At 35.7% G+C, this 26,478-nt stretch overlaps 2 protein-coding genes across 2 annotated transcripts in view; both read left to right on the top strand.

Annotated features, from left to right (window-relative positions):
- The window catches only part of LOC147657008 (laminin subunit alpha-1-like), a 69,219-nt gene extending 56,285 nt beyond the window's left edge, over nucleotides 1-12,934 (top strand). Inside the window, exons 10-13 of the mRNA XM_086912092.1 lie at nucleotides 261-487; nucleotides 656-843; nucleotides 1,486-1,767; nucleotides 12,870-12,934. Of these exons, the coding sequence (XP_086768218.1) occupies nucleotides 261-487; nucleotides 656-843; nucleotides 1,486-1,767; nucleotides 12,870-12,934 (762 nt within the window). The remainder of the gene's footprint in view (nucleotides 1-260; nucleotides 488-655; nucleotides 844-1,485; nucleotides 1,768-12,869) is intronic.
- Nucleotides 12,935-20,357: 7,423 nt separating this feature from the next.
- Nucleotides 20,358-21,387, top strand: LOC105736027 (uncharacterized). Its single transcript, XM_012489150.3, has 2 exons — nucleotides 20,358-20,738; nucleotides 20,864-21,387. Exons 1-2 carry the CDS (start codon nucleotides 20,706-20,708, stop codon nucleotides 21,305-21,307), a joined length of 477 nt encoding a protein of 158 aa, XP_012344604.1. The 5' UTR covers nucleotides 20,358-20,705; the 3' UTR covers nucleotides 21,308-21,387.
- The last annotated feature ends 5,091 nt before the right edge of the window (nucleotides 21,388-26,478 follow it).

Raw genomic sequence — 26,478 nt, forward strand, 5'->3', positions numbered from 1 at the left:
TGGCGCTGATTTCAATATTTTTACCCTATCTCCGTCCTTCTCTAACTAATAGTTATCCTTGTCTCTACACTCGCTTTAATTTCACAACGCTAAAATTTATACGTTCAAGAGAATTCCGACAATTTATCAATTTTATCGTTTTTTTTCCTCTGCCTAACTTTTCGATTAAACATCGTAACACACTCCATCCTCGAAATTTCTCTTTTAATCGGCCGACAAAGTATTTCGAACTTCAAATCAATTTTATTTTTATTCGATAGATCTGCGAACATAACACCGTGGGCCCGAAATGCGATCGCTGCGCGCCCGGTTTTTACGGCATTGCTCTGAAAGGCACACCGAACGATTGCAAAAGATGCGCCTGCCCACTTTTGATCGAGAGCAACAATTTCAGTCCAAACTGTCAACTCGATGATCCTACAGACGTAGATAGCGGATACGTGTGCACTCAATGTCCAAACGGTTACACCGGCGATCATTGCGAAAGGTAAATAAACTCTCACGTAACGGAATGGATAAATGCAATTATATTTTCGTATTGCACGGTCAAATCAATCATCCGATCCGTTGTGAAAATACGAGAATCCCTCGAGAACATAATTTGAAAAATTTTAACGATATCGACCGAAACTTGAATTGAATTTTATCTCGAAAGCTGCGACGTAGGATTCTTTGGAAATCCTTTGATACCCGGTGGCACGTGCGAACCCTGTTTCTGCGGCGGCGGCCCTTGCGATCAGGAAACCGGACGCTGCTTGGAGTGTCGTGGTAACACGGAAGGCTGGAAATGCGACAAATGTAAACCAGCTCATTACGGAAATCCCTTGGAACAGAGCTGTTTGCGTGAGTATCGTCGATTACTTCTGGTTCGTTATTTCATCGACACCAGCACGCGATATCGTGGATATCGAGGCGATTCTTGAACATTTCGATCTCTCTAAATCTGCAATATTTCATGCAAATTACACCATCCGTATATATTTAATAAAGAGGGAGTTGTGTGGTTTAAACAATCTTTTCCCGATTAGAACGAAAAAAGAGAACGAATCCTTAGAGTCGGCGATAAGCTAATGACGAACCAAGATACAGAAACATAAGAGTTTCCAATTTCAAAATACATATTTCATCATTAACAGTACGTGTACACCGGCGCAAAATTTTACACGCGTATCTCGTATACACACGCGTCAAACGTTAAATTATCCGGATCATTCCTACGTATATTTTGCATATATTTCAAGATATATACGTTACGCTTGCAAACGTCTTGATTATCGTTTCGATTAAAAAAAAAAAAAAAAAAAAAACAAGAAAAACTCGACGATCTTAAAGATGAACATCAACAACAAGTTCACCTTTCTCTTAACAAATAAAACTAATCGATCTTTCTTCGATTTAAAATACGCAATAATTATAAAATCATTCACATTTCAAAGAATCTCCCCCCTCTTTTCATCGATCCAATAATCTAAACGCTTCTCGCAGCGTGCAACTGCGATCCTGGGGGCAGCGATTCCCTCGAGTGCGACGAGAAGAGCGGCCAGTGTCCCTGCAAGCCTTTGTTCGAGGGTCGCGACTGTTCCTCCTGCGTCGAAGGTTACGGGAACGTGACCGCGGGTTGCCGGGAATGCGACTGCGACGTGGGTGCCCTCGACGAGGTCTGCGATCCCGTCACAGGCGAGTGCAGGTGCGCGGACGGCGTCCTTGGCTTCCGCTGCGACCGTTGCCACCCCGATCATTACGGATTATCCGCGGATGGCTGCAAAGGTAAGTACCCTCTTCTCTCCATATTTTCCCCCCTTTTTTTCGATTTCCTATTCTTTGAAAAGAAAAATCGCGCAATACGAACAAGGCGTCGTCTTGTTTCAACCAGGCCGCGTTTATCTCGAGTACGGCCACTTATCCGATGGACGGACAGCGGTCGAGGACATGTTGCTCGAGATTTACAAGAGCACAGCTATCCTTGCGGTTTACCGTTTCGATCCACGACCAACCAATATCTTTTCCCGAGGAAAATATTTTCGTTAATCAAATTTGCGCTTGAACGGTGATGATCGATATTTATTTACGTTCGACTTTCTTAAAATCGAGCCTCACCAAGATAGATTCTTCTTTACGTGTAATCTCGGAAAGAGTATACCATCGAATGAAATTAAATGATCGAACTACATTTTCGATGTTTGACGTTGGTCAATGGTGGTAGAAATATTATTTTCAATGTTGAGTTTAAGTTTTGTATTGTATGGTAATGAAATTAGTTCGGGCGAGTTTGATTTTTCCTTATTAAATAACGAAATTATTTCTATTCGTTAAGTAACTGACGATAGATAAAATAAGAAAGATGAGAGACATTTTATCGCGATATTGTCGCGATGCATCTTGGCAATTTATCATTAAAATATCGCACGAAACAACAATATAAATTTTTCTTCTTTGTACGTGAAGATACATAAAATATCGAGATACAAATGTTCAATACGTTAATTTGTGCGTGAAATCATTTCAAGTTAGAAATTCACCGAATCATGTGGAGTTCGAAAAAGGTTCTGGAGGGCAAAGGGTTAATTTATCTCTTAATTTTATCGATTCGTATGATCGAAACAACGCGTGTTCCGTTGTGATCGCAGCCTTAAATCGGTTGGTAGCTCGGAGGATTGGGCCGGTGGATCAGCTAGGATCCCATAAATCGTAATCATTCGGCGAACGATCGCGCTTTGCTCGTGATCCAACCGTGGATCGTAATCCAGTTGCGTAATCCACTCGCTGGATCCCGTTACTCGAAAGATCGATCGATCCACCCATCGCGACCGCGAGATCGATGCAGTCGGTCGTCTCATTTTTCCCCTTCTCTCTCTCTCTCTCTCTCCCCCTCGTTTCGTTTTAAAACGAACGGACAAATCGCTGGACAATCGAGATATCATCGTTGTTTTACATTTAGAAATATCAAATTTTAACTTCGATGTGTATATATATTCTCTCAATGAAGCGCCTATGCAAAAAAAAAAAAAAAAAAAAGAGGAATTTATCGTTTTCGCGATCTTATCCTCGGCCGGTGAAATCGAATCCTTATTTACGATTAATCGAGGCGCACCGTATCTCTCAACAGGACACAGCGGGGACAGATATCGTATAAGATACACGAGCCATTCCAGTCTCTCTACTTGCCCGCCAGATGTTAATTATCTTCCTACCATACCCGATACGACAACAACAAACCAAACGTTCCTCTTTCCTACGCGTGAATCACCCTTTATATTTCCATATACACGTGTATATATACTTTGGACAGGAGGATTACATTTCTCCATTCCCGGAAATGATGAAAACTCGGCCGGTGGCCGCATTGTGCGCTATCCAACGCTTCGAGTTTATACCCGGCACGAAGGCATAGATATTCGACCGCGCGTCCTTTACCGTAACGTAAACGCGCTGGTCAAACACGAGTATAGCAGTGGTGGGGAGAGAATCGTTTCCACAAAGTATCGAGGCTTGTTTCGCGTCCCGACTCGAGTCGAAGTTTACAAGTGGACCCGAGTTCGCATTTCAAGCGAAACGACACCACGGCGGTTGGGGGGGAATGGCGGGGCGAGCTCTCGTATTCGCGATATAACTTGCTATTGGCGGCTTTTTCGAGAGAGAGGAATGAAACGTACGTCGCGCGAGCGAATTTTTCATTCGTTTTCAGAGTTGAGGAATATGTTGGAATGCGAATTCTAATTCTGAAAATTCCTCCCGCGATAGACACGTGACTTTTTTTTCTCTACAATTAATGGTAAGGAATGGAAGAAAAAGGAAAATTGTAAACAAGATTTAACGATAAAATTTTGTATATTTTGAAATTTTACGAGAACGATAGAAACTAGTGATAAAATGATATAACGAAAATTCGAATCATTCTGATAATTTTTTTTCTGCAATTAACGATAAAGAACGGAAGAAAGTATGGCAATATACACGTGCAAAGGAAAACACTTTGAACCTCGAAGTGCAGAAAGGATTTCACGACAAAATTCCGTGATATTGTAATTTTGCACTTTGCTATAATAAAATGATACGATCTCGCGAAGGTAGATAAAGCGTTTTCAAAACGAATCGTTCGTATTCCAATGATAACTTTATCCGCATAGTAGAAACGAATGGAATAATAAAAATTCCGTCGCGAACGTATTCCGTATTCTAGAAAGCTTTTTCCACAAAGCTCGCAACAACGCTCGAGCCATCGGAATTCGTGGCTCGACAAAACGTACAATTTAAATCACGTGGAGCGGCCACTCGTTAAAATCCACTCGGTCCTCGATTAAACCGTCGAAAAAATGAAGACACGGGCGCGACATACCATTGTAACGTATCTAATATCTCCACCCAGTTTTCGAGGGGCCACTCCCTACGCACGAATCTCGCTCGGTGGCTCGCCGCGAAACGGACGTCCAACGACAATCGCGCTCTATAAACGCTCTCGAGGGGGTCGACGATTATCACTCCTTGCAGCCTTGGCCACGCCGTTTTCGCGGTTCTCGAGTTTCCATCGCGCCGATCTCTCTCTCTCTCCACCCACGCCCCATTCCGATCTAAGCACAGCACGGAACAACAAAGTGTGTTTTGCACGTTTCCAAAAAACGAAAACCGAGAGATACGGTTTCGAACGTTTTATTATAAAGACCATCTCGAATTAACGATCGAAGGAAGAGGAAATTTTTTTCCTCGATTCCTGTAGATAGAGAGGCTGAGTGGTATAAAATTTTGGAATAGGAAGGGAATAGATCTAGCCTACTTTCTACAAATTCTACGTTTTATTTCCACGTCGTCCTTTTCGCGTTCACAGCGTGCGCACGCCATTATCGTGGTGGACGAGATAAAAGCTTCGTGTTCCGACTGTTTTCCAATTCCTTCGCGATCTGGTTCTCATCACGCGGCGTGGGCACCTATCATCAACCGATCCACGCCTTATCTTATCGTGCTCGCGGAAGGATCGAAACAGTTATTAGGGAAGGGTGCAACGAACACGGAATTAGCCGACTTATGCAGCTGGGAACCGGACGAACGAGAGGATAAATAATCAAACGGGGTTGAAAGGATCGATAAGTAATCGTTTATAATAAGTCACGTTTATATCCGTGCCGAGTAACGTGGCAAGAAAAATATATATCGAACGAAACCTCTTTTCGATTATAACGTGAGATTAGAAATATTAACCCTTAGCGTTTCTCGAGTACTGCCTACCAGCAATTCCGGCACATTTTTGGAGCGGAGGGGAAAGGAAGTCTTTCTGCGTAATTGTTGGTTTCTTTTATAATTTCATTTACCAATTCGTCCGTGAAAAATAATTTAAAATATTGTATCGGCTGTTCAATATTTGTAGGAACTTGTTGTCCAATGACTTGTGGCAATACATTAAAAGATATTCTGTCTGGAATATGTAATTCTTCCGTAACATCGCGCCATTCATCTAAGTCTTGTAACGAATCTTCGCTTTCACTTTCAATTCAATTCACATTCTTCGTCTCTTTGGTAGTATAATTTCGCTATTACTACTCGAAGTGTCAGAATCATAACCAACATTGTCTTCCAGACAATAATGTCTTTTAACTCTTCAAAATCGAACACGTATCTTCTAATAAATTCAGCTCTAAATTCTCATCATATAATTATTTTTCTTCGTGTTGCTAACCATAGAAAAGATCAAAAAATGGTTTAATCGTAATGGTACAGACTTAGCACGTTTTTAACTACACAGACAACAATTGCTAACGCCGACGATAACGCGTGCTAAAAAACATTTGGCAGCGGAGCCTTCGAAGTTACGGAACAAATGACAAATGTCTTCGTAGCGGAGCTACGTTAAGAGTTAATAAAATAAATACAATAATTTTATTGTTCGCGGGTGAGTACAAGAGTATCTATATCTATTACTATAAAACGTAATATTTGTAACCGTGCGCGTGTTTTCGGTAGAAGCGCCGCTTAAAGTCGCCGCCACTAAGTCATTTCTTCTCCGCTGTGGCGGAGGGGGCGGAGAGAAGAAAAGACGGACTTCCCTCCATTCTCGAGCCCGGCTTATCGATCGAGCCGCACGATAAAACGTCATTCCCTTTTTAAATCGGCACCGATACACAATACGAAGTGGCGGCGATCCACCGCCCCGATAACGGCCTTCTGTATAAGGACCCCTCGCGGACAGTGACACGGAGGCGACATTTCGTGCTCCCCCCCGTCTCTCCCTTCTTGCTTCTTCTTCCCTCCCCTTCTCGCTCGCGCGCTTTCCCCTTTCCCTCTCGATCCACGCCGCAAAAACTCGACGAAACCGCGGAATGCCGTCCACGAGCGCTCCTCCTCTCCCCCCCCCTTCGTCCTCCTCTTGTATCCTCGCGGATTGTTACACTTTCCTTTCATTCACGATTTTAATCACGACCTCTTCTCTCTCAAATTGCAAAAATTGCTCGGCGGAGGAATATCGAGCGACGAAAGCAACAACGATCACGATTGTTATCGTAAGATCGAAAGCTTCTCTCTCTCTCTCTCTCTCTCTCTGTGGGAGGAGAGTGATTCGCGCTGAACATCGGAGGGAAATCCGTAGGATTTAATTGGCGATCCCCTCCGCGTCGCGTTCTGCGCGAGTGGCGCGCGAGTTTCTCTAGCGAGCACGTACCCTCGCTAATGATGCAATCGGCCCATCAGATAGCCCTCGACCGGCTGCTCCTTATTTCCTCGCTCCTTGTGTGTATACCTTATATATATACCCACCTGATCATCCCGTGCTGGTCCCGCGTGGGTTGCCCGTGTAACGGGTGCTCACTTTTAATTAGATATCGCTCTTTTCGAGAAAAACCTCGTCTCATTGTTTTCTTCCTCGTTTCGCGTAATGGTATATGGTGTATTCGCTGATATTGTATAATAATCGTCGGGTTCTTGATTCGTTTGGTTATTTTTTTTTGTCGTTAGAAAAGAAGAGTAGGAAAAAGGGGAATCGAATCGGTTTTCCCAAGGGAGCAATTGGTAAAATTGATATGAAAGGGGACACGAATTAAGTAAAGTTAATAATATATGTTCTTTGTCTGAAAATTAGTATCCGACGAAACATCACACGCATCGAACATTTTTATCCCCAGCAGTTTTGACATAACTTTGTTCCATTTTTCGAATATTGAAAATGAAAGTTTATCCGATATGTGATATTTAAAAAATTGATTATCCTTGATTAGGTTGTTTACTCGTTATCGTAATGGAAACTTTTGAATAATAAGTGCTCAAAGGACCTTTTGCACACGATCAAAAGATCTTTGAAGAAGCTAACGAAAAGCTTGTAACTATGATTTTATCGCGCGTTATAAATTTGTTCGCTTCAACTTTATCTAATTGCAACATTATTTACCCCACCTTCAAACCGCTCTTACCACGTACGAAACACGCGCCAATTCATTCAACTCCATCCTCGCGACCTTTTGACTCGTTCCATTTATCCGTTGATAAAATCTCGAGTGTTATTATCCGATTGAATTGACAGTTGCGCGATTACGCAATCGCGTTCGTTTTGAAACACCCGTTAGAGGCTCGACACCTGGCCGTGCAACGTGATTCAGGATTGCTGGGATAAGAGAGGCAGGCAGGCAGGCGAGCAAGCAAGCCGCGTAACGTCGAATAACGTTAATCCGTCGGGCTGTTTCATTCATGAAATCTCGCGGAAAATCGTGTGGTAAATGGAGGAAAGGAGGAGCGAGCCACACGATGGAAAGAAAATACGAGATGGAGATTTTATTCGATTCGTTAAACCGATTTCTGCTCGGTTTTCTGATTCGGTTAATTACGAATAGATCGAGAAATTAGATCGCCATATCTTTGGAAAACGCGAGTTTCCTTCGCGTTCAACGCGTATTTCTAAGATGAAATCGTGCGTGAAATTGGCTCGATCCCTTTGTTTGCACACCTCGCGTGTGCGAGAGATGTCGATTAAATCGCTTGGATCGAGGATTTCATCGACCGAGGGTAGCGAAACGCTATCGACGTTCAGAAAATATCGTGAGCAATTATACAATAAAACGTGTAATAAAACGTTTGAATTCTTGCAATTTTTCATCTCGAGATATTGTTATTAGTTAGGAAAGGGTGCACGATGATTAATTGAATCTAATTATCGAGGAAATTTTTGTTACACGTGTTTGATTATTTTTCCCTTCGATAAATATGTAAATACTTATGAGTCACGAAGTCGCGGAACATGTCAACTGAGACTTCAAAAATTATTCGCTCGGCCGGGCAAAAAACGCATTATCATAACTGGTACAAATTCATTGGGTGGAACGTCTTTTTTCTTTTCTTTTTCTTTCTTTCTTTCTTTTTTTCTTTCTTCTTTTTTTTCTTTTTTTTTTTTTTTTTGAACCTGCCAGAAACAAACTGACCACGAGTTTGTTTTTAAATTCGCGTCAGAGGAGAGAGAGAGAGAGAGAGAGAGAGAGAGAGAGAGAGAGAGAGAGAGAGAGAGAGAGAGAGAGAGAGAGAGAGAGAGAGAGAGAGAAGTGGATAAGCGTGGATTTAAAATTAAAATTATTTTTTTCCCATCCGTTCATCGAATAAATCTTCGATAATTGAATAATTGAATATTGGAAAAAGTATTGGATGTATAAAGAGATTTTCGAACGGGAGAGAAACTTCTCTTAAATTATATTTATTCGAACGGGAGAGGAAGAAATGGTAAATCTAATTTTTGCAATTCCTCTTCGTTCAACTTGATTCGTGAATGAAAAGGTTTATCTCGTTTCCTACGTAAAACATAAAGTCTATTAACATCCTTCCAGTTTCACTACTCTCTAGAGTCTATAATAATTAAACGATCGGTCCGAGATGAGAAAGAAATCGCGCGACGATGAGATTTTACGATAATTACAGTCCCGTCCATATTAGCCTTTCGATTATAGGCAAATATTGCATGTTAAAATCCACCTCGCTCTTCTGCAAACGTTCCTACTTCAATTTGTTAATTGAAACATCGTTAGCATAGCGTTGCTCGTCGCCAATTAAAGTTCGAGTTAAATTAAAACCACGTTCACGCGTGTGTACATTCGTTTATAAATCGAATGTCTCGCCAATTCAACAATCGTCTCTCTTTTTTACACTTTGTCCGTCTCTTGCTCGTTGCCAATTTTAGAGTTTAATTCGAATCGAAACCTCACTCATATATTATTTATAAATCGTTTCTAATTTCTTTTTATATATTATATTGCATTATTGCACAATTCATTGGATATTTAAAAATTCCATCTATCCGCAATAAAATTACTCTCGTCCTTTACTCTTTTTTCCGAAAGACATCATCGAATCCACTCCCCATCTACCTTCTTCGAATCGAAACTTTTTACATTTTCCATTTGACTCGACCGTAACTCTTAAATCTCGTGAATACATCGAATCGTAGAAACTCTCAGAGGCAAACGGTATCCTCGACCGTGTTGGAGAGATCAAAGGATTGCCACGATCGTCGTCCACGATCGGCCACGTTTCTACTAGCCTTCTCCTCCTCCTCCTCCTCCTCCTCCCTGGGAAAATAGACGAACACGGCCGCGGTTTCATGTGTGTGACCGCGTCTAAAAGTCATTCTAGCACCTGCGGGTGGTCCCCCCGCATACCGCCAACTTGTAGCCAATCAATTTCCGTACATCCAGCCAATTTCCATAAACTGGCCGTTGATCTCGAGTAAAGGCGATGCTCGAGGTCGTTTTTCTCCTGGTTTGGAGAAGCGGGTTCGAGCGCGGTGTCGCGCGCGTGCAACACGCGCTCCTGTTGGCCGCCGAGAGAGGGAAAGAGGCATCCGCTTCGTTCTATCTCGTCGCGTGTTCCATTCATCGCGTAGCCTCAACTCAGCCTCGGTGTCCACGATCCTTTCGAGGAACGAAGGGATTCCGATCGAAAGGAATCGAAAGATTGGAGAAAGATGCGACGCGATGCGATGAGAAATATCGTTTGACGAGAATTGGTCTCTCGATGGGATTGGAATTACGCACGAAGATGTGTGAATGATTTCTAGAAGGATATCGATCGATCTGTATTTTACAGTCAGTTTTGAGTTTTCGTTATTTATCGAGTGACAGAGTTATTAACAGTTTCGAACGTGGTTTGATGATGACTCGGTTTCAAAAGATTCAAGGAGGGTACAGGGGGATTAGGTTATTATGAATTTGTTTTGTAGGTTTCTTTGATCTAGTCTTACACGAATTTTGAACAATTCCATATTTTTGAAAGAGTATAATGGTTGGCGATTCGTAGTGATATTTTTCCTTTTCTATCTCTATTTCTATCTTGATATTTCTAGCACGAAAAAAAAAATATATTGTTTATATTATTAATAGGTTTGGTAATGTATTTAAAATTATGAGGTATATAATGCAAAATTACAACTACAACAATAAACTAACAAAAAAAAAACTAAAATTAATTATAACAATTGTCGATTTGATGATTACATAACAAATTTTTATGCCGTATTAATCACGCGCTTCATGTAAACGTTTTCAAACGTTGTATCAATATTTTTTTCACAATACGTTGTGCAATTAAAAACTTGTGTTTTCAGAAAAGTAAAATTGAAATCTCTTTTTCTTTCTTAGATTTTTTGCTCTAGTCTCTAAATATTGCGATCTTTTTTCTTAAAATTATTCTTTTTGAATTTTGTAATAAAAAAAAAAAACGAATATTCGTCAAGTATTTGTTTTAAATAAATATCGCGTGAACGTGAAAATGTTCAAGATTCTTATTTTTTTTTTTTTTTTTGAAACTCGCATTTTCAGAAAAAGAAAACCCCGAACAACGCAGCAGAAAAACTAGATCAGACAACTCTGAATGTGCTATTCGATGCAAATGACCGAAGAAATTCCCTTTTTTTTTTCTAAAGGTATTTTTGAAAGTAAGAGTGGAATCGTACGACGATTCAAGTGTACTAACCTCCAAAGAGGTCACTTTTTTAATTTTATTCGTTGCACTTGTTTATTACTCCTCTGCGAAGCGACAGGATATAGTTTGAAAGAGAGAGAGAGAGAGAGAGAGAGAGAGAGAAGAAAATATACCATAAAAGACTACTTTAATATACAGATTGGTTACATATCATATTCGACTCACAATTATTAACTTCTAAGCCACCGTAAAATAGTTTCTTTCATTAGAAATGTTTATAGTCCCACGTAAAAACTTCATTAACATCCAATCGCCTTTTTTTCCCTTTTGTCTTCGTAACTCGCCTCGACCGATATCTCATTACGAATTCATTACCGATTCGACACACTGTGAGAAAAAAAGAAACGGGGGAAGAAAAAGGAAAAAAAAAAAAAAGAGAGAGAAAGGAAAAAGAAACGCGAAATGAAATTTCTTCTCGCGCGAAACGTTACGATCGGTATCGTCGATCTTTCCACGGGCCGCTGAACAAGTCGTCATCGACGTGGTCGTCGTCGTCGTCGTCGTCGTCGTCGTCGTCGATCGATAGTTTACGATCAAGAGCAATTGACACGGCACCGGTTGAATTATTAACTCGAACAGCGTAGAGCCGGTCCGCTATTACGTTATCAAAGTTATCTCTCATTAACCACAGCAGTTCCACCAGTTAGGGAGCGATATCGAGCGGATCAAGATCGTTCGTTGCGAGTGTTTTGCGAGGTCGGTTGGGAATATCGATCTGCGGTGTAATTCGATTTGTTATCGCGATGCGCCTAACTGGGATTACCGGTAATGGGCCAGATTCAACAAATACCTCGAGAGACGCTCAATCACACGGATAAAGTAATGAACTAATTTAAGCAAGCTTGCTAACTTAACCAATTTAGATTAGGAAGGGATCAAGGGATTCTGATACAGGTTTTGATACAGATCGTGTTCATTTCTTTCTTTTTTCTCTTTTTTCGCTTCAAATCAAATTGTTTCTTGTTCGTGAGCGAAATAACGCAATGTCGTTTTGTTGACAAGGGGTCATTTTATTATTTCTATCGTCACGTTCTCAATGATGAGGAGGAGTCGAGGAAGTTTATTGATAAATTATGATCGAGGATTTTTTCTTCTTGTGAAATGTATATTAATTATTCCGTTGTATTCCATTGCTCTTGCACGATTATCGTAATTATTATACGAATGCGTGAGAGATGAAAATTCGTTCATACTATTTTTTTGAAATAAAATTTTCTGAAAGAAAATAAATATATATATATATATGTAATTTAAAAATAAATTACGAGTCAATAGACGTACAGGATGTTGTTCAAATTATAATAAAGAAATGTACAATTCGATAATAATATCTATAAATTTTATGCAACTTCCGTATTTCTTTCCTTTAATTGCATTCTTACTCACCTCGGAAATAATTTCTTTAAACGACATCATCGAGATAAATATTCGATGGCAGTGAACACACTGATTTCGTACATCAATCAATGGAAAAAGCGTAGAGGAATAGTATAAATCACGGATGGATTACGAGACAATCTTCCCCATTGTAGTACTCTCTGCGGACATTTGACGATAAATATTTTCTCTCGCATTTCGTGTACGAGGAAAGATTAATTTTAATCGATTCTTCATTTCAAAAATTTCGGGATAAAGTTATTGACGAAACTTGTTAAAATTATAAAATTAAATTATTGAAATTGATAAAAATTGAAAAGTATCTTTTAATCGAATTCAAATAATTAATATTTGAACGAAAGAAGAAAATTATTTGAAAATTATTTAAAAATTCGGGTACAGTAGTTATATTTGGAAAAAGTGTAGCCCGTGATAAATCATAAATTTTTTCACGTATTGTCAATTACAGGTAACAAGTTGGTGACCTTTAATCAAAAAAAAAAAAAAAAAGAAAAAACAGAAATCATAACTCACAACTCGTTTTTCCTTTCCAGCAGAAACGACAGTTAATCTGTCGAAAAAGCTGTGCAATAAGGCACGTGCAGCAATAGAGCCATAAAACACCATAGGCCTTAGCTTCCACTTAAATATGAAAATGACTACGCACTGTCCGAAATGCATATTCTAATCCCTCATAACGGAAACCGTGACCCACAGACACTACGATTTTACGACTGTATTGTCTACGTTACTCGCCAACGGGTAATAAACAATTTTGTTCATTCCTGAATTTTTACGATCGTTGCCTCTCCAACCTGCTTGCTTTCTTACTCGAGTCGTGACGTGTACTTTTCTTCAAATCCTGAGATCGCTGAATTTTTGAAAATTCGGCCAACCTGTGTGAACGACAGTAACGACACGGATCGATGCAAAATTAAACACGTACGTTGCAAAAAAGATAAATAATATCGGTATTGCGATGTATTATTTAATGAATTTTCTTTCTACGCGGAATGGATCTCGCGTTGTAATCCGTTTCCAATTTTGGAATCGAGGATCGTTGTTCGCAATTCCCATCGTCGTGAAAAGGTTTATATTTTCCCTGGGCGTGGAATGCGCAGGGAGAACGACTCGAGTTGCAGGTTTATAAATTCTCGCGAGCCAGGTACACGAGCCGTGTCGAGAGAGGTCGAATCGTCAATGTCAGGTAGGGCACGATTCTTTCGAAGAAACCGATATCTGTTCATAAATGTGCGGTATTGTAAATCATTGCCTTTTCTCAACTTCCTAGAAAATGATCGAGGCAAAAAGTATTGTATTAAAATTTGGACAGTTAGCTTTCTTCGTTTCTTCCAAGTCGCTCGATTATCTATCTCGCGTATCTGCAAGTGGAAATCATATCTCGCTCATAACTCGTTACCCCTTTAAACGGATCTTTGCCAACAACCGGCCAACACAATAGGAGTGAGAAAAATACGAAGATCAAATTCGCAAGTTCGTCTATAATTTGCCCGATCTTATGAAACGGTTATCGATCGTTCCATTGTCCGCCGTTTCACCCGCCACTTTGACAGGATTCTCATTACATCGGGATTGGCAGAATTTCGAAAGAGGCCTGCCAATTTCGTACTCGCCGCTTTCCAACCCGGCGATTTATAAGCCGACTTATAAAGCGCCCACGATTTATGCTCCCATGCCACGCTTCCACTCCTCGGCCACCCTTTCGTCGTCGTTTCGATCCTCGAGCTCGATCCCGTTCCGGTAATTTCCCGTCAGATATTTTCCTCCGGTGCATTGTTTTAGAACGATAGCTCGATGATAATCGACGATGTCTCGCGGCACAAAATCGTATCTGAACTCGTATCTCGTTTTACCTTTGCGACAGAACGATGGATAATTACGATTATCGGATATTTCGTCGAAAAATTTGTTCCTCGATTCACAAGAGAAGATTCACAACTCTTTACGACCTTATCGATATCGAACAATTTTAAAATGAGCAACGTTCAACGACATCACACCCGTCGTGCGACTCGTATTTCGTTTCGACTCGAAAATATTCTTCGAGTTTCGTTACTCTGTGGTTTTTCGAAACTCGTCGCAATTTAACTTTATTGCAAAGATTCAGAAACCAGATCGGTCAACCAAGATTTAAAAGTGAGAAGCGGCGGCAACAGAGGGCTCGAATTTGTAACAGGAGAGCGTGCGATTTAGCTGGATTTACCGGCTCGCGGTGTAATAATACGATCAGCGACACCCACGCGTCGATGGTTAATTTACGGGGTGGTAACGTGGTTACCAGAAAATAATCCTGCCCACGCGGACGCCACGACGACTCGCGGGAGGGTGGTGGCGTTACAGTAGTGGCTTTGGAATCTGGTTCTTTTTTTTTTTTTTTTTTTTATTTTTTTTATAATCACCAGCAGTGTATAATAATTTTTCTTTTTTCCTCTTCTTTTCTTTTCTTTTCTCTCTTCTTTCGTCTTTGATACACTTTGCGTTCTTCCAACCGAAGAAGAAACGAGGCTTTCTTTCTTCTTCGATAAGGAGAAATTTCCAATTTTCTCTTCTCCATTTAAATATTTACTCTGAGACGAACCGATATACTTTTCGTGAGATCATCGGATGATTCATAGTTGTATAGTAGATTTAGCTTCTCTAAATAGAAATTAGTTTTCTATACGTTTGGAATAGGTTGGTAGAGTTGGGTTAATTAACCCAAGTTGAGAAAAGTAACTAGTTAAAAATTTCGAACGAAATTACTTTTATTAAAATGCTACGAATAATAACATTTATTCGTAATTATTATAGCCGATTCGATTTACAATACATTCTCAATCATGGTTTGATACTACAATTGCGATTATTATCACGTTTTGAACGATAAATTGTAGAGAAATAACTTGTTCGTAACTTCTACTATTATTCTACTATTATTAAATTATTAAATTTTCACTGGTTTGTATAAACTGGAACTTATATAATTTGGGTACGATTAAATGGAAATGTAAAATTGATATTCGCGTGTAATGAAACATCAAATTCATGGATAAGTTTCGTATCTTTTCTTACACTTTATTTTGACAATGGAAGAAAATGTCCTTCTAATGTCCCTCCCATATTTTTCTACCTGCCGTTTCAATATGGCCACTAACTTTTAACGAGACGCGTCATAAACCAACTTTTACAACCCAGATTCTTAGAAATATTTATTTACATACTTGCATATGGTTGCACATTTAAATAGATTATTTTCAGGTAGAAGCTTCTTGCTTTATGACAGGTTTTTCTCATAATCCTATTTTATTGCTAAACGGTACCAGGATTATATTTAGATGATTCACAAAACTAGAAGAATTGTCTGTGAACATACAAAAACTTCACTTTACAAAATATATTTTATTATACTCATTGTTCTAAACATTTCATTTAAGAAATATGGAAAATTCCACGTGTCAGAATATTTAGAGAATACTTTTAAATAATAATCTATTCAAATTTCAATCCAAATCCTCTTCCATTATTTAATATAAATTGCATTTGATTCCTCCAGTTTGTTCATTTCTTTCAAATATTTTAAGCAATATTCAAACTACTTATTATATAATAAAAACACTTTTAAATAAAAACCTCTGCGAATTCTCCCTCAATATTTCTTAAGTTACATTTGAATCTTTCAATTGTATTTTATTTTATTTATTTTATTTAATCAGCATTCACAATACCATAAAAATACCATACTTTTAAATAAAAATCTATGCAAATTTCAACTCCTCTCAACCGTGAAAATTTCGCGGCAACTCCGGCCACGTGCAAATTCTATTTTAAAGTAGCAGATTCAAACACCATCCTTGTAAATCACATCCGCTTGCGGCTCGTTCAAGAGCGCCATTATCATTTGACAGTTGTTTACGCGAGATCTTTTAGTATACTTATAAATCTTGGTTCTTTGGGGGAAACATTCGGCGGTGCCGACCATTGCCGATGAAAAGTCCCTTCGAATCAGTCATTATGACCGCAGAATTTTCAGTTTTCAGCCTGACGACAAGAAGCAATTTTACGACCTTGTTTTTCACATCTTTTACGATCGATGTAATCGTAAAATTCCAGGCAGATACACGCGCGGATATGCATCCTTGAAATAATTATGCACAAATATAGATTGTCGACAGATATAGGACGGAGGAATTTTATTCAGAGAATTATTTCACCCTATAAAAAGAATATTCCAAGTTGGAGAAGATTTTGAACAGTATTTAAGATTTTCGAGATGCAGGGTCAATCACGGAAGTTGTATTGTTCAAATCAATTTCCTGAAATTTTTCTAAAATATATCCTCTTCTGTAATAGACAGGATAATTTTAAAATTATTAAATTGTAAAATGTTCAAGTTTTAATGCTCTATCGTGCTGACATGAAAAAATTGATTCTACGTTCTATTAAAATTACACTTTCCATACTGGGGATGAATTTTCTTAGGGGAAGACTTGCAAAGAAACTTTTATCTTACTGTACGTACCGATCTCTCTGTTTGTGACACTGAAAACCAAGGTTGTGCAAGGTTAAATGCGCTAGTTTTGAGAAATATCGATATCTAACTATACATGTGCAACTGTTCGGAAATACCATTTCCTCGACGAGACTTGATAAAAATTATAGTCCACCCGCTAATAACACCGCGATTAATTAAAGTAAAGAAAGGAGTGTGAATAACAAAAAAATCATATTTCGATCCACCTTTCAATCGGGAATCGATGATGTTGAATTTTCCCCACAGCTACTACTCGTCGATCGTAATCGATGAAAATTCTTCCCCGCCCCCCTTTTAATTAACCGTTTTCGTGCACGAGACGAATGATGTAATTAAAGAAAGAACAATCAGGAATCAATATTATCGAAGGAATATCGGCTTCCCTTCCGGCAGCTCTACAGGCCTGCCGACTTGCAATGATTTACTCCGATCGATAATCTGATATGCAAATTATATTGGTAGAGATCGGTTACCTGCAACTTTAAGCGGCCTCCACAGCGTGGATACACGGTTTTAAAATGTTGGTTTTAATCCGATGAACGGGTTCAACGAAACAAGTATTTGCACGATGGATGCAATACTTTTCTCGAAACTTCTCGAAACTCGAGAAATCAAGAAAGCGCGGATGACATTTCGCTTGCACGTTTCGATTTTAAAACGATACGGGTGTGTTATCGGGGGGAGGGAAAGGTCGATACAATGTCGTAAACGAGATTTCGACATCGCGTGAACTTTGATCCCTCATGAATGAGAGAACTTCGATCACCATGTTTTTCACACCGAGAGAAAGTCTCTCTAGCAAGAAAAATATCGAATAAATTGCTAACTATTTAGATGTTACGAATTATAATTAATTCCTCTTGCGAGGACCAATAATGATAATTTTACCTGCTTATTCATCGTATCTTTGTACAAGATCATCCTTTAGAATTTTATCGTTGGAAAATTATTCTAAATCCTAAGAAATAAAAAGAACATGGAAAACAAATGTTACAGTGCAGATATGAGAGAAGGTTCAACGGGGTTGGAAAACGGGGTTTCGATCGTGCATCATCCTTAATTATCATCCTCGACGCGATAACGCGCTTCTTTCCCATAAATCATTTCTCACGAGCGACGCTTCCTCGATCGAGGAATGCACATCGAGGGCAGAAATCGTGGCCTTGGAACGAAAGGAAACACGACACAAGAAGCGCATTAAACGAAGAGGAGGCCGCGCTCCTCGATGATCCATTCCATCCGCGCGCACTGTTTGCCGACCCGCTCCTTCTCGTAATTGCGCCTGCCTTCGTCCACCGTTCGCAATATCATCGTCCAACGATTCGATCCACCCACGCGAAACTCGGCGTTGATGACGCGAGGTCTCTCTAGCCGACCTCGAGACGATCGTATTTTAAGCCGTGGATCGACCCGGCTACGTGGGTAGCTGATCTCCATCAAATCAATAATTATCGATACGTGGCAATAATTGTATATCACTGATTAATACCTGCGCATACCGTCCCGCAGGTAATAACATTCCTGCTTACAAATCGACCGTTCATCGGTTGAATTTTTATCCGTTGTACGTCTCAGTGATTCTCAAATCTCGTCTCGTCCTTTCGCTCGTCTGCCATCCATTTCTTCTTTCTTCCAGTCGCGTTAATCGATTAATTCGAGATCGAAGTGCGATCGGTATCGATTTAAAGTTATTCGTCGTTATTATTGTTAAAAAAAAAAAAAAAAATTGGGAAATTTAAATTTTCCTGTTCGCGGAATATATGGTCTGGAGACATTCGAGACACCATGTATACTCGACGATTTTATACGATCACGATGCTTGAAATTCGGCTGCGTCATTCTTGGAGAATATCCTCGTTAATCACTCTCGCGTTAGGGCTTGTTGATAAAACACATGATCGGTGGAAGAGGGAGAAAGAAGAAGGGTTGATTGCTCGGTCTTTTTGCCCTTCTCTCTTTTTTTTTTTTTTTTTTTTCCACCAGTCGATCGTTTCAGCTCCTTGGCGCAAATCTGTCAACACCGTAATAGGATGCGCCATTTAAAATATCGTCAGATATATGGGCATAATATGCAGATATGCGCGTAAAAACGCGAACCTCGTTTAATTCTTTTCTTCTTCTTTTTCTGGACTCTCTTCTATTTATTTTGCAACGTGATTCTTGTACCTTTGATGATTTTTTGGAATTAATAACGTTATAACCGAACTTCAATTCTCTTCGAACAGTTTGTGAACCTATTTACTTTTGATCGAGAAATATTTCTGAAAGTACAAAAGACAAGTTTTCTTTCTACGCTTTCAATTTATTTTAGGGGGAAAGCCGAATATCAAATTTCAATATCGATTTTATATCCAATCTTTGTCCAATTTTACTTTTGGATTAAAATTTTGGAAAAAAATTCGTAAAATACGATTACTCCCCGCTTGATACGTGGCGTATCATTGACGTATCGAGTAATAGAAACTCTTGTGGATAATGGAGAGGATTGCGAATCGCGCAAAGAAATGACCGCGAATCGCGTTCGACGATAAGAAGGCCGGGCAATATAATGCCGTTCTCTATGTTTTATGTATGAGAACAAGATTACTCGGCCACCACCCACTTGCTCTAGGCTCTACCACCGCGACCTATTTCTGCTCCAACTTGATACCGCACGTTGCCTCGATAAAAGACAATACCGATTGAACTTGCGCCGATTCGATCCAACCGATTGAGATTTAAGGGCGAAAAAACGCGGTGAAACGACTCGGTGAAGGAATTAAAAGCACATGCGCGCCTCGTCTTGAGGCTGATATCAATTAATTCGGCTGAATTCAAAATGGATGACATTTTTTGCAAAATGTGGATATACTTCGAGGCGAGATACGAATAAATAATTGAATGGAAAAAAGTAAAATTTAAGGGAAAATAGAAGGGTAGAACGATAATTGTATATGATCGAATATCTTTGTTATTTTCAAAGATAATATAATAAAACGGTGTGGAAGAAGTTATTAATCATTTTTTTTCCAAGCAGAGGGTTTCAAATCGCTCGCTGTACTTTTTGTCACTTTTTGTATTTTCAAGATTCTGTTCTAGTAAATTTAAATAAGAAAAATCTTATCTTATATAGATAGATGTTATGATCGCCATGCATCGATGCAATGTTAGCAAAGCTAACTACTTCTTATCATTTCCGCATAGATTAACACGTGTAGTTCTGTTTTATATCTTGTAGTATATATACATATACTCGATTATCGAAGATATTATTGAATCAAACGTGATTATTGAGAAGAACGATTCATATTTTCAGATGCGATTGTCAGAAAGGAAAAGAAAATTTATTCCATTTTCGATATATTTTTTTTTTTTTTTTTTTTTTCATACTCGGATTAACTTTTCAACTGCTTTCTCACACGCATCCTATACAATTGTAATTAATTAATACGCATTGTATTTGTATTTATATTTATACAATATGCATTTTTGCACACGTTACCAATATTAATTTGTAACTTCTAATATGAATTAGCATATAAAAATTTACAAATGTACAGAACGAAAAGAATTTTCCGGAAGAAAATGTCCAACCAATCAGGTAAACAAATTTATACAAATGGCCAATAGTTTTCGGGGTTTCCCTTTCCCCGAAAACGGAATACCCAATCGGAAGTCATTTTTCGAGTTCGTCAGGTATAATGAGATATCCCTACCACCGAAATTAGGGATGGTCAAGATGGTCGGTCGTATAAATAGTCGACTTTGTCAAAATTTGTCATTCAAGTGTTACTAGTCGTAGAAGAAAGTGACATCATGTTACTTGATACTTTCAATATTACTTCGCCTCCCGCAACCAAAATGGAAGAGTAAGGGCGCCATGAAAGACAACATTGGAGACATCGATCTCGAGGTATTTATTAAATTATTTTATATTATTGATTAAAATTTCAACAATTGTTAATTATTGGAGTTAGAGTTATATTTAGTAATATTCCAAATTGTCATTTGTATGTAACATATAATATTTTATTACAGCTCTTGGCAGTGTTCGACGATGTCCCAATGCTGTCACAATTAGAGAACATGATCTTAGACTCTAGTTATTTTGACATCAATCTCTTTGATCATATCTCTAATGAGACACTTGGGACAAACAGTCAACACGATCAAGCCAGCAGCTCGCAAACTACTTACATACGTCAATCGGGGACCGAGGACAGGGCAGGGGGAACAGGACATCACACGCAGCTTCCAGACAACGGGCACAATTTCCTAGTACCGAAAATATTCAAATGCATGTATTGTGATAAACAGTTTTACAACAAACCAGCATGGCGCAAACATCATGTGAAGCATGTGAAGCAATTACTGCGATGCCAGTGTTGTGGAAGGCGATGTTTCAATGTTAGCGATCTTCGTAGGCATTACAAGTATTATCATTATTACGATCCACGTGAGGTTATAATGGATCATCGTTGAAAATTATTCGCCATAGTTTAACAGTTCAAAAGGAATTTCAATTTTTAGAATTTTCGTTGAAAAAAATAGTTGAAATAGTGAAAAATTAGTGCCGGTTTACAGTGATTAGTGATCTTTGGTAATATAATTTTTTTTTTTATCATTTATTTTAATTTTTTTTTTTTTTTTTTGATTTAATAGAATTATCTAGTGTATATAATTTTTTTATTTTTTTTTATTTTTTTTTTTATTTGAAAATTTTAATTTTACAAATTTTTTTTTTTTTTTTTTTATTTAATCGGAATAGAATTAGATTTATCTAGTGTATATAATTTTTTTTTATTTTATTTATTTTTTTTTATTTTTTTTTCTATTTATTTGAAAATTTCGATTTTACAAAATTTTTTTTTTTTTTTATTTAATCGGAATAGAATTAGATTTATCTAATGTATATAATTTTTTCTATTTTTTTAATTTTTTTTTATTTTTTTTCTATTTATTTGAAAATTTTAATTTTACAAAAAAATTTTTTTTTTTATTTAATTAGAATAGAATTAAATTTATCTAATGTTGTGTATATAATTTTTTTTATTTTTTTTTTTTTATTTTTTTTTTTCCTACTTATTTGACAATTTTAATAGTACAAAATTTCTTTTCTCTTGATTTAATAGATTGAATAGAATTAGATAATGTTGTGTATATAATTTTTTTTTTTTATTTTTTTTCTATTTTTTTTTATTTTTATTTTTTTATTATTTATTTGACAATTTTAATTGTGCAATATTTCTTTCCTTTGATTTAATCGAAATAGAATTAGATTTATTTAGTGGTTTTTAGTATTCAGTATTTTCTTTTAATATTTTGTATTGACGTATCTGAGAAGATAATTCTCAGGGTTAATATTATCAATAGTATTATAGATATTTAGAGATATTTATTATTGTATATATATATATATATATTTTTTTTTAATATCAAAGAATTTTTAAAAGTATGTATATTGTAGAAAGATTTGCAATTGCTCAGGAAATTTTTTATTAGCTTTAAATAGAACAAAAATTCAGTAAAGACTGTTATAGAAGACTGTTTAGGATAAAATGAAAAGAAATTTTATATCTTTTTATAAATCATATAATGTATAATAATTAATAACAAGTTGTATGATGAAGTAACATTCCTTTTGAAACGTTAATAACTTTTTACATTTGAATTTACATTTTAAAATTTGAAATTCGTTACAATTTGTCAATTACTGATCGACTAGTAGCACCTGAATTATATCAAATTATAAATTGTATAAATATTATATTGTATATTATTGTAAATTATTGTATATTATATTGTATTTTTTTATGTATTTAATTTTATATATATATATATATATATTCTTATATTTAATTGTATATATAATTTTAAAATTGTAAAATATTATAGTAATATTATTTTGAAAGATATATTTTCTAACAAATTTTGTGATATGTAGTAAACAAGAAATTTTGTAATATGTAGCAAACAAGAAATTTTGTGATATGTAACAAATAAGAAATTTTGTGATACGTAATAAATAAGAAACTTTGTGATATAATAATAATATTTATCAAAAAAATCGGTAATAGCTTCTTTTTATAATATCTAATCTTTTTTTATGTACATATATAAATTAATGAATAAACTTATGTATAATATTAATACTTTTATACTATTAAATTTTCTCAATTGAATAAAAATTTTCTTGTTAATTAAAACCTAAAAATTTGTGTTATTATTAAAACCTTTACAGATGAAAGAAAAAAAGATATAACGTGAATTTGAAAAAAGAAAGCATGCAACATTCACGTGAATCACGTTGAGTCATTTGGGACGAAAAGTAAACGACAACTGATAGAATTCAAGATTGAGATATTTCCTCTAAAGAGAATACTGATAAATGCTGACAAAGGCAAAGTTAAAGACAAACGATTAGGTCAATTTCTTTTCTCTTATTAGATGTTATTATTTTTAATATTTCATTCTTCCTGAAATTTCTTAGCATTTAAACAAATCTGAAAGACTCGATATAAATATTTCGTCGAATTCTTCGTAACGAAACTTTATAATTAATTTTTTATAAAAAGTTCGTACGAACAAAGTAAGAAATAAAATAAGAAAATATATATTGTTCACTTTTTACGAACTAAAGACGTTTTATTTATAAAATTATATATTAAATTGATTATATTGATACACGTGTATCAAATTGTTAATATATTAATTTCTACAAAAATTGCATAAAAATTTTTTACTCCTACGAAATTATATTCAAAGCTATTTTTTATGATAATTTTTATTTTTAGTCGATAAATGACAGAATAAGATCGTTACCTCAAGATATGACAATAGAGGCAAATACAGATTAATAAAAATAAACGATATGATTTATTATTCTTGCTCTCTGAGTGATTTGCTGAAATATTTGAAGATCACTTTCAGACCTAGTTGAAATACAATTTGAAATACTAATAAGTAATGTAGCACAAAACTCGTAAAGAAATAAAACGCTACAGAAGACGAATTCATTTGCTACCAGTTTATTAAAAATTTCTTTTATAAATTCCAATTGTTGCCATTGTCGATAAATCTTAGAACGATCAAAATTTAGAAATTAATCGCAGAGATGAAAAAACAGATTTATATAATTTCCCTTTCGTTACTTTTCATGAAAATATTAATCGAAATGAAAATGAAAAAAAAAAAAAAAAGAGAAAAAGAAAAGGAGAGAAAAAGAAGAAAATATTAAAACAAGGAGAGAAAGAGAAAAAAATAAAAGAGGAGGAAGATAAAACATCAAAAAGAACAAAAAAAAAAGAATACATTATAACTGCATATATATTTATTCAATATAATAATGACTTTTCAAAATCAAACTTTTCACTTGTCAAAACAGGAAGAAATAGCTGTACGGTCAATAAATCAAGATTTTGTCAGTAAGGAAGAAAAACAGGATATACCTGTATTTATACCTGTATTTAGTGAATAAACATTTTGTCATAATTACATCCTTATCGATGGACTTTGAATTGACACACGCATAATACACCTGCAAACTAACACCGATTTACCGTTACGGTCAAAACCCATAATATACCTGCAAACTAATACCTGCGAAAAAACTTAATCTAACTGTAAAACTAAAAATCAATCATCACTTTGTGTATCACTACATATTTGCAAATTCAAGATTTTTCTAGTCCTTCTTCTTCGTTCAACGAAGTTTTTTCTCATAAATAATAAAAAAAATATAATATTTTATTCTTTTTATTTTTACTTTGTTTATAAGTTAACAATATTTAAGAATATTTTCTATTGAAATGAAATAACAAAATAATCGAAATTATCGTAATATCGTTATTTGAACGTGAAACTTCAGATATGAAATTCTGAAGGATCAAGACGAAAACGAATATTCTTGATATAAGTCGAAATAATTTTAATATAATTTATTACGATCGGAAATATGATCGTTGGAACATTAGAGAATATCGCAATACTTCGCAATATTCTCATTTTTAACAAGTGTTAAACGTGTTAAATACAATCCTTCATTCTTTTCTAAACAAAAACGCATAAACAATCTTCTTGTTTTCCTCTTTTGGTTTTAACATTCTAATTCTGTCGATCTTATTTCCTATGTTTTTCTTTTTTTTTTTTTTATTTTCTTTATTTTCAATTATCAATATGTGCGAATTTTAAGTAAGAATCGAATCTTCTTCTCGTTAATTCTGTTTGCTTCTTCTTAGCATCCGATAACAACTTTAGAGTGTTTTTATAAATGTTTACTAGTAGATGGCTGTAATCTCTCTTTATCTATCCTTTTAGAAAGGTACTTAAGATATTATTATAAATATTTCTTGTTGATCCATTATTTCTCCCAACGAAATGAACTGAATAATTAAAAATAGCTAAGAATTTCGATGGATATTAAACTTTAAAAATATCTTGACGATCTCGAATATTAATGTAAACCACGCATAAAATTGAAATTTGTACTATAATATGGGGCACAACTTTTTCTCTGAAATCGGGGGGACAAATGTTAAAAATATTTTTTTATGAAAACTGATATACGCAAAACAACAAAAGGATATAATAGCATGTAATTCGTATGTCTTTTGTCTAAAATTGATAGTAATTTTATATGATATATGGGCTTCTCGGCAAGCGTAATTAATCATGCAAGTGCGAAAGAAAATCAATATTTGTTTTATCTTCTTTATAATATACACAAATAAGAACATTGGTAACGTATCAATCGTCAAAGATGCTGTTTAACGTTAGAAGACCTTATCTAATTATTTACGTTTGCATCGCATTAAGTATATTTTTAAGTTTATTTTTTTTTCATTTAGCTATTCGAGATTATTGATATAAGAAATTTTATTTTTTAATTGGATATCAATGTTGCGTTAACTTGCTAATATTTTAACATGTAATAAATTTTTAAAATTCCTGTATCAAATATTATCAGGATTATTCGTTTATAGAAAATGATTTATTCGTTCAAAATTCTATATCCAAAATTTTAAAAGAATGATCATTTTTTTAAATAATATTTTTTTTCCATCTTTCTATTAGGAGAAAAGATATTTATACACGTTATTTATATTATTATTAAATTTTATAATATATTTAAAAATGACGAGATGCAGAATAAAGAAAAAAATCAAAACTGACAAAAAACCAAATAAAAATAAGATAATTGATAATAATTATCGATTTGACATTAAGAGATATTTGATGACTATAACAATATAAATGTCTTAACCACTTGATGTAAACGTACATTTCTTCATGTTCTTTCAAACATTGTTCATCACAATATGTGCAATTATAAATTTGTGATTTCAGAAAAATAAAACTGAACGAATTCTTTATTCTTTGTTAAATTTTTTGCAATATGATTCTAATTCTACATATCGCAATTTGTCAAGCGATTCTTCTTCATTTTTCTCATAAGAATATTTCTACTCTTCTTGTTGCTCTTGAATCATCGGATGGCAAAAATTCTTCGCTTGAGATTTCGCCTTTTCCAATTAAACTGGAATTCTGCAACAAGAAAGAATATTAAGATAATTAATAAATCTGTATCAAAAATCGTGAAATTGAAATCTGAAAAATATTCTTATTTTTGAAACGTTTAGAATTTAATAACTTAC

The sequence above is a fragment of the Apis florea genome, unplaced genomic scaffold (genome assembly GCF_048593485.1).
Source record: "Apis florea isolate Af1SG1 unplaced genomic scaffold, ASM4859348v1 contig_3367_pilon, whole genome shotgun sequence".
Classification (NCBI taxonomy): Eukaryota; Metazoa; Arthropoda; class Insecta; order Hymenoptera; family Apidae; genus Apis; species Apis florea.

Excerpts from the sequence above, each read along its gene's own strand:
- LOC105736027 (XM_012489150.3), top strand. The coding sequence starts at position 20,706 with ATGAAAGACAACATTGGAGACATCGATCTCGAG. Across the intron at positions 20,739-20,863 it reads TTGGAGACATCGATCTCGAG|CTCTTGGCAGTGTTCGACGA; the intron begins GTATTTATTAAA and ends ATTTTATTACAG.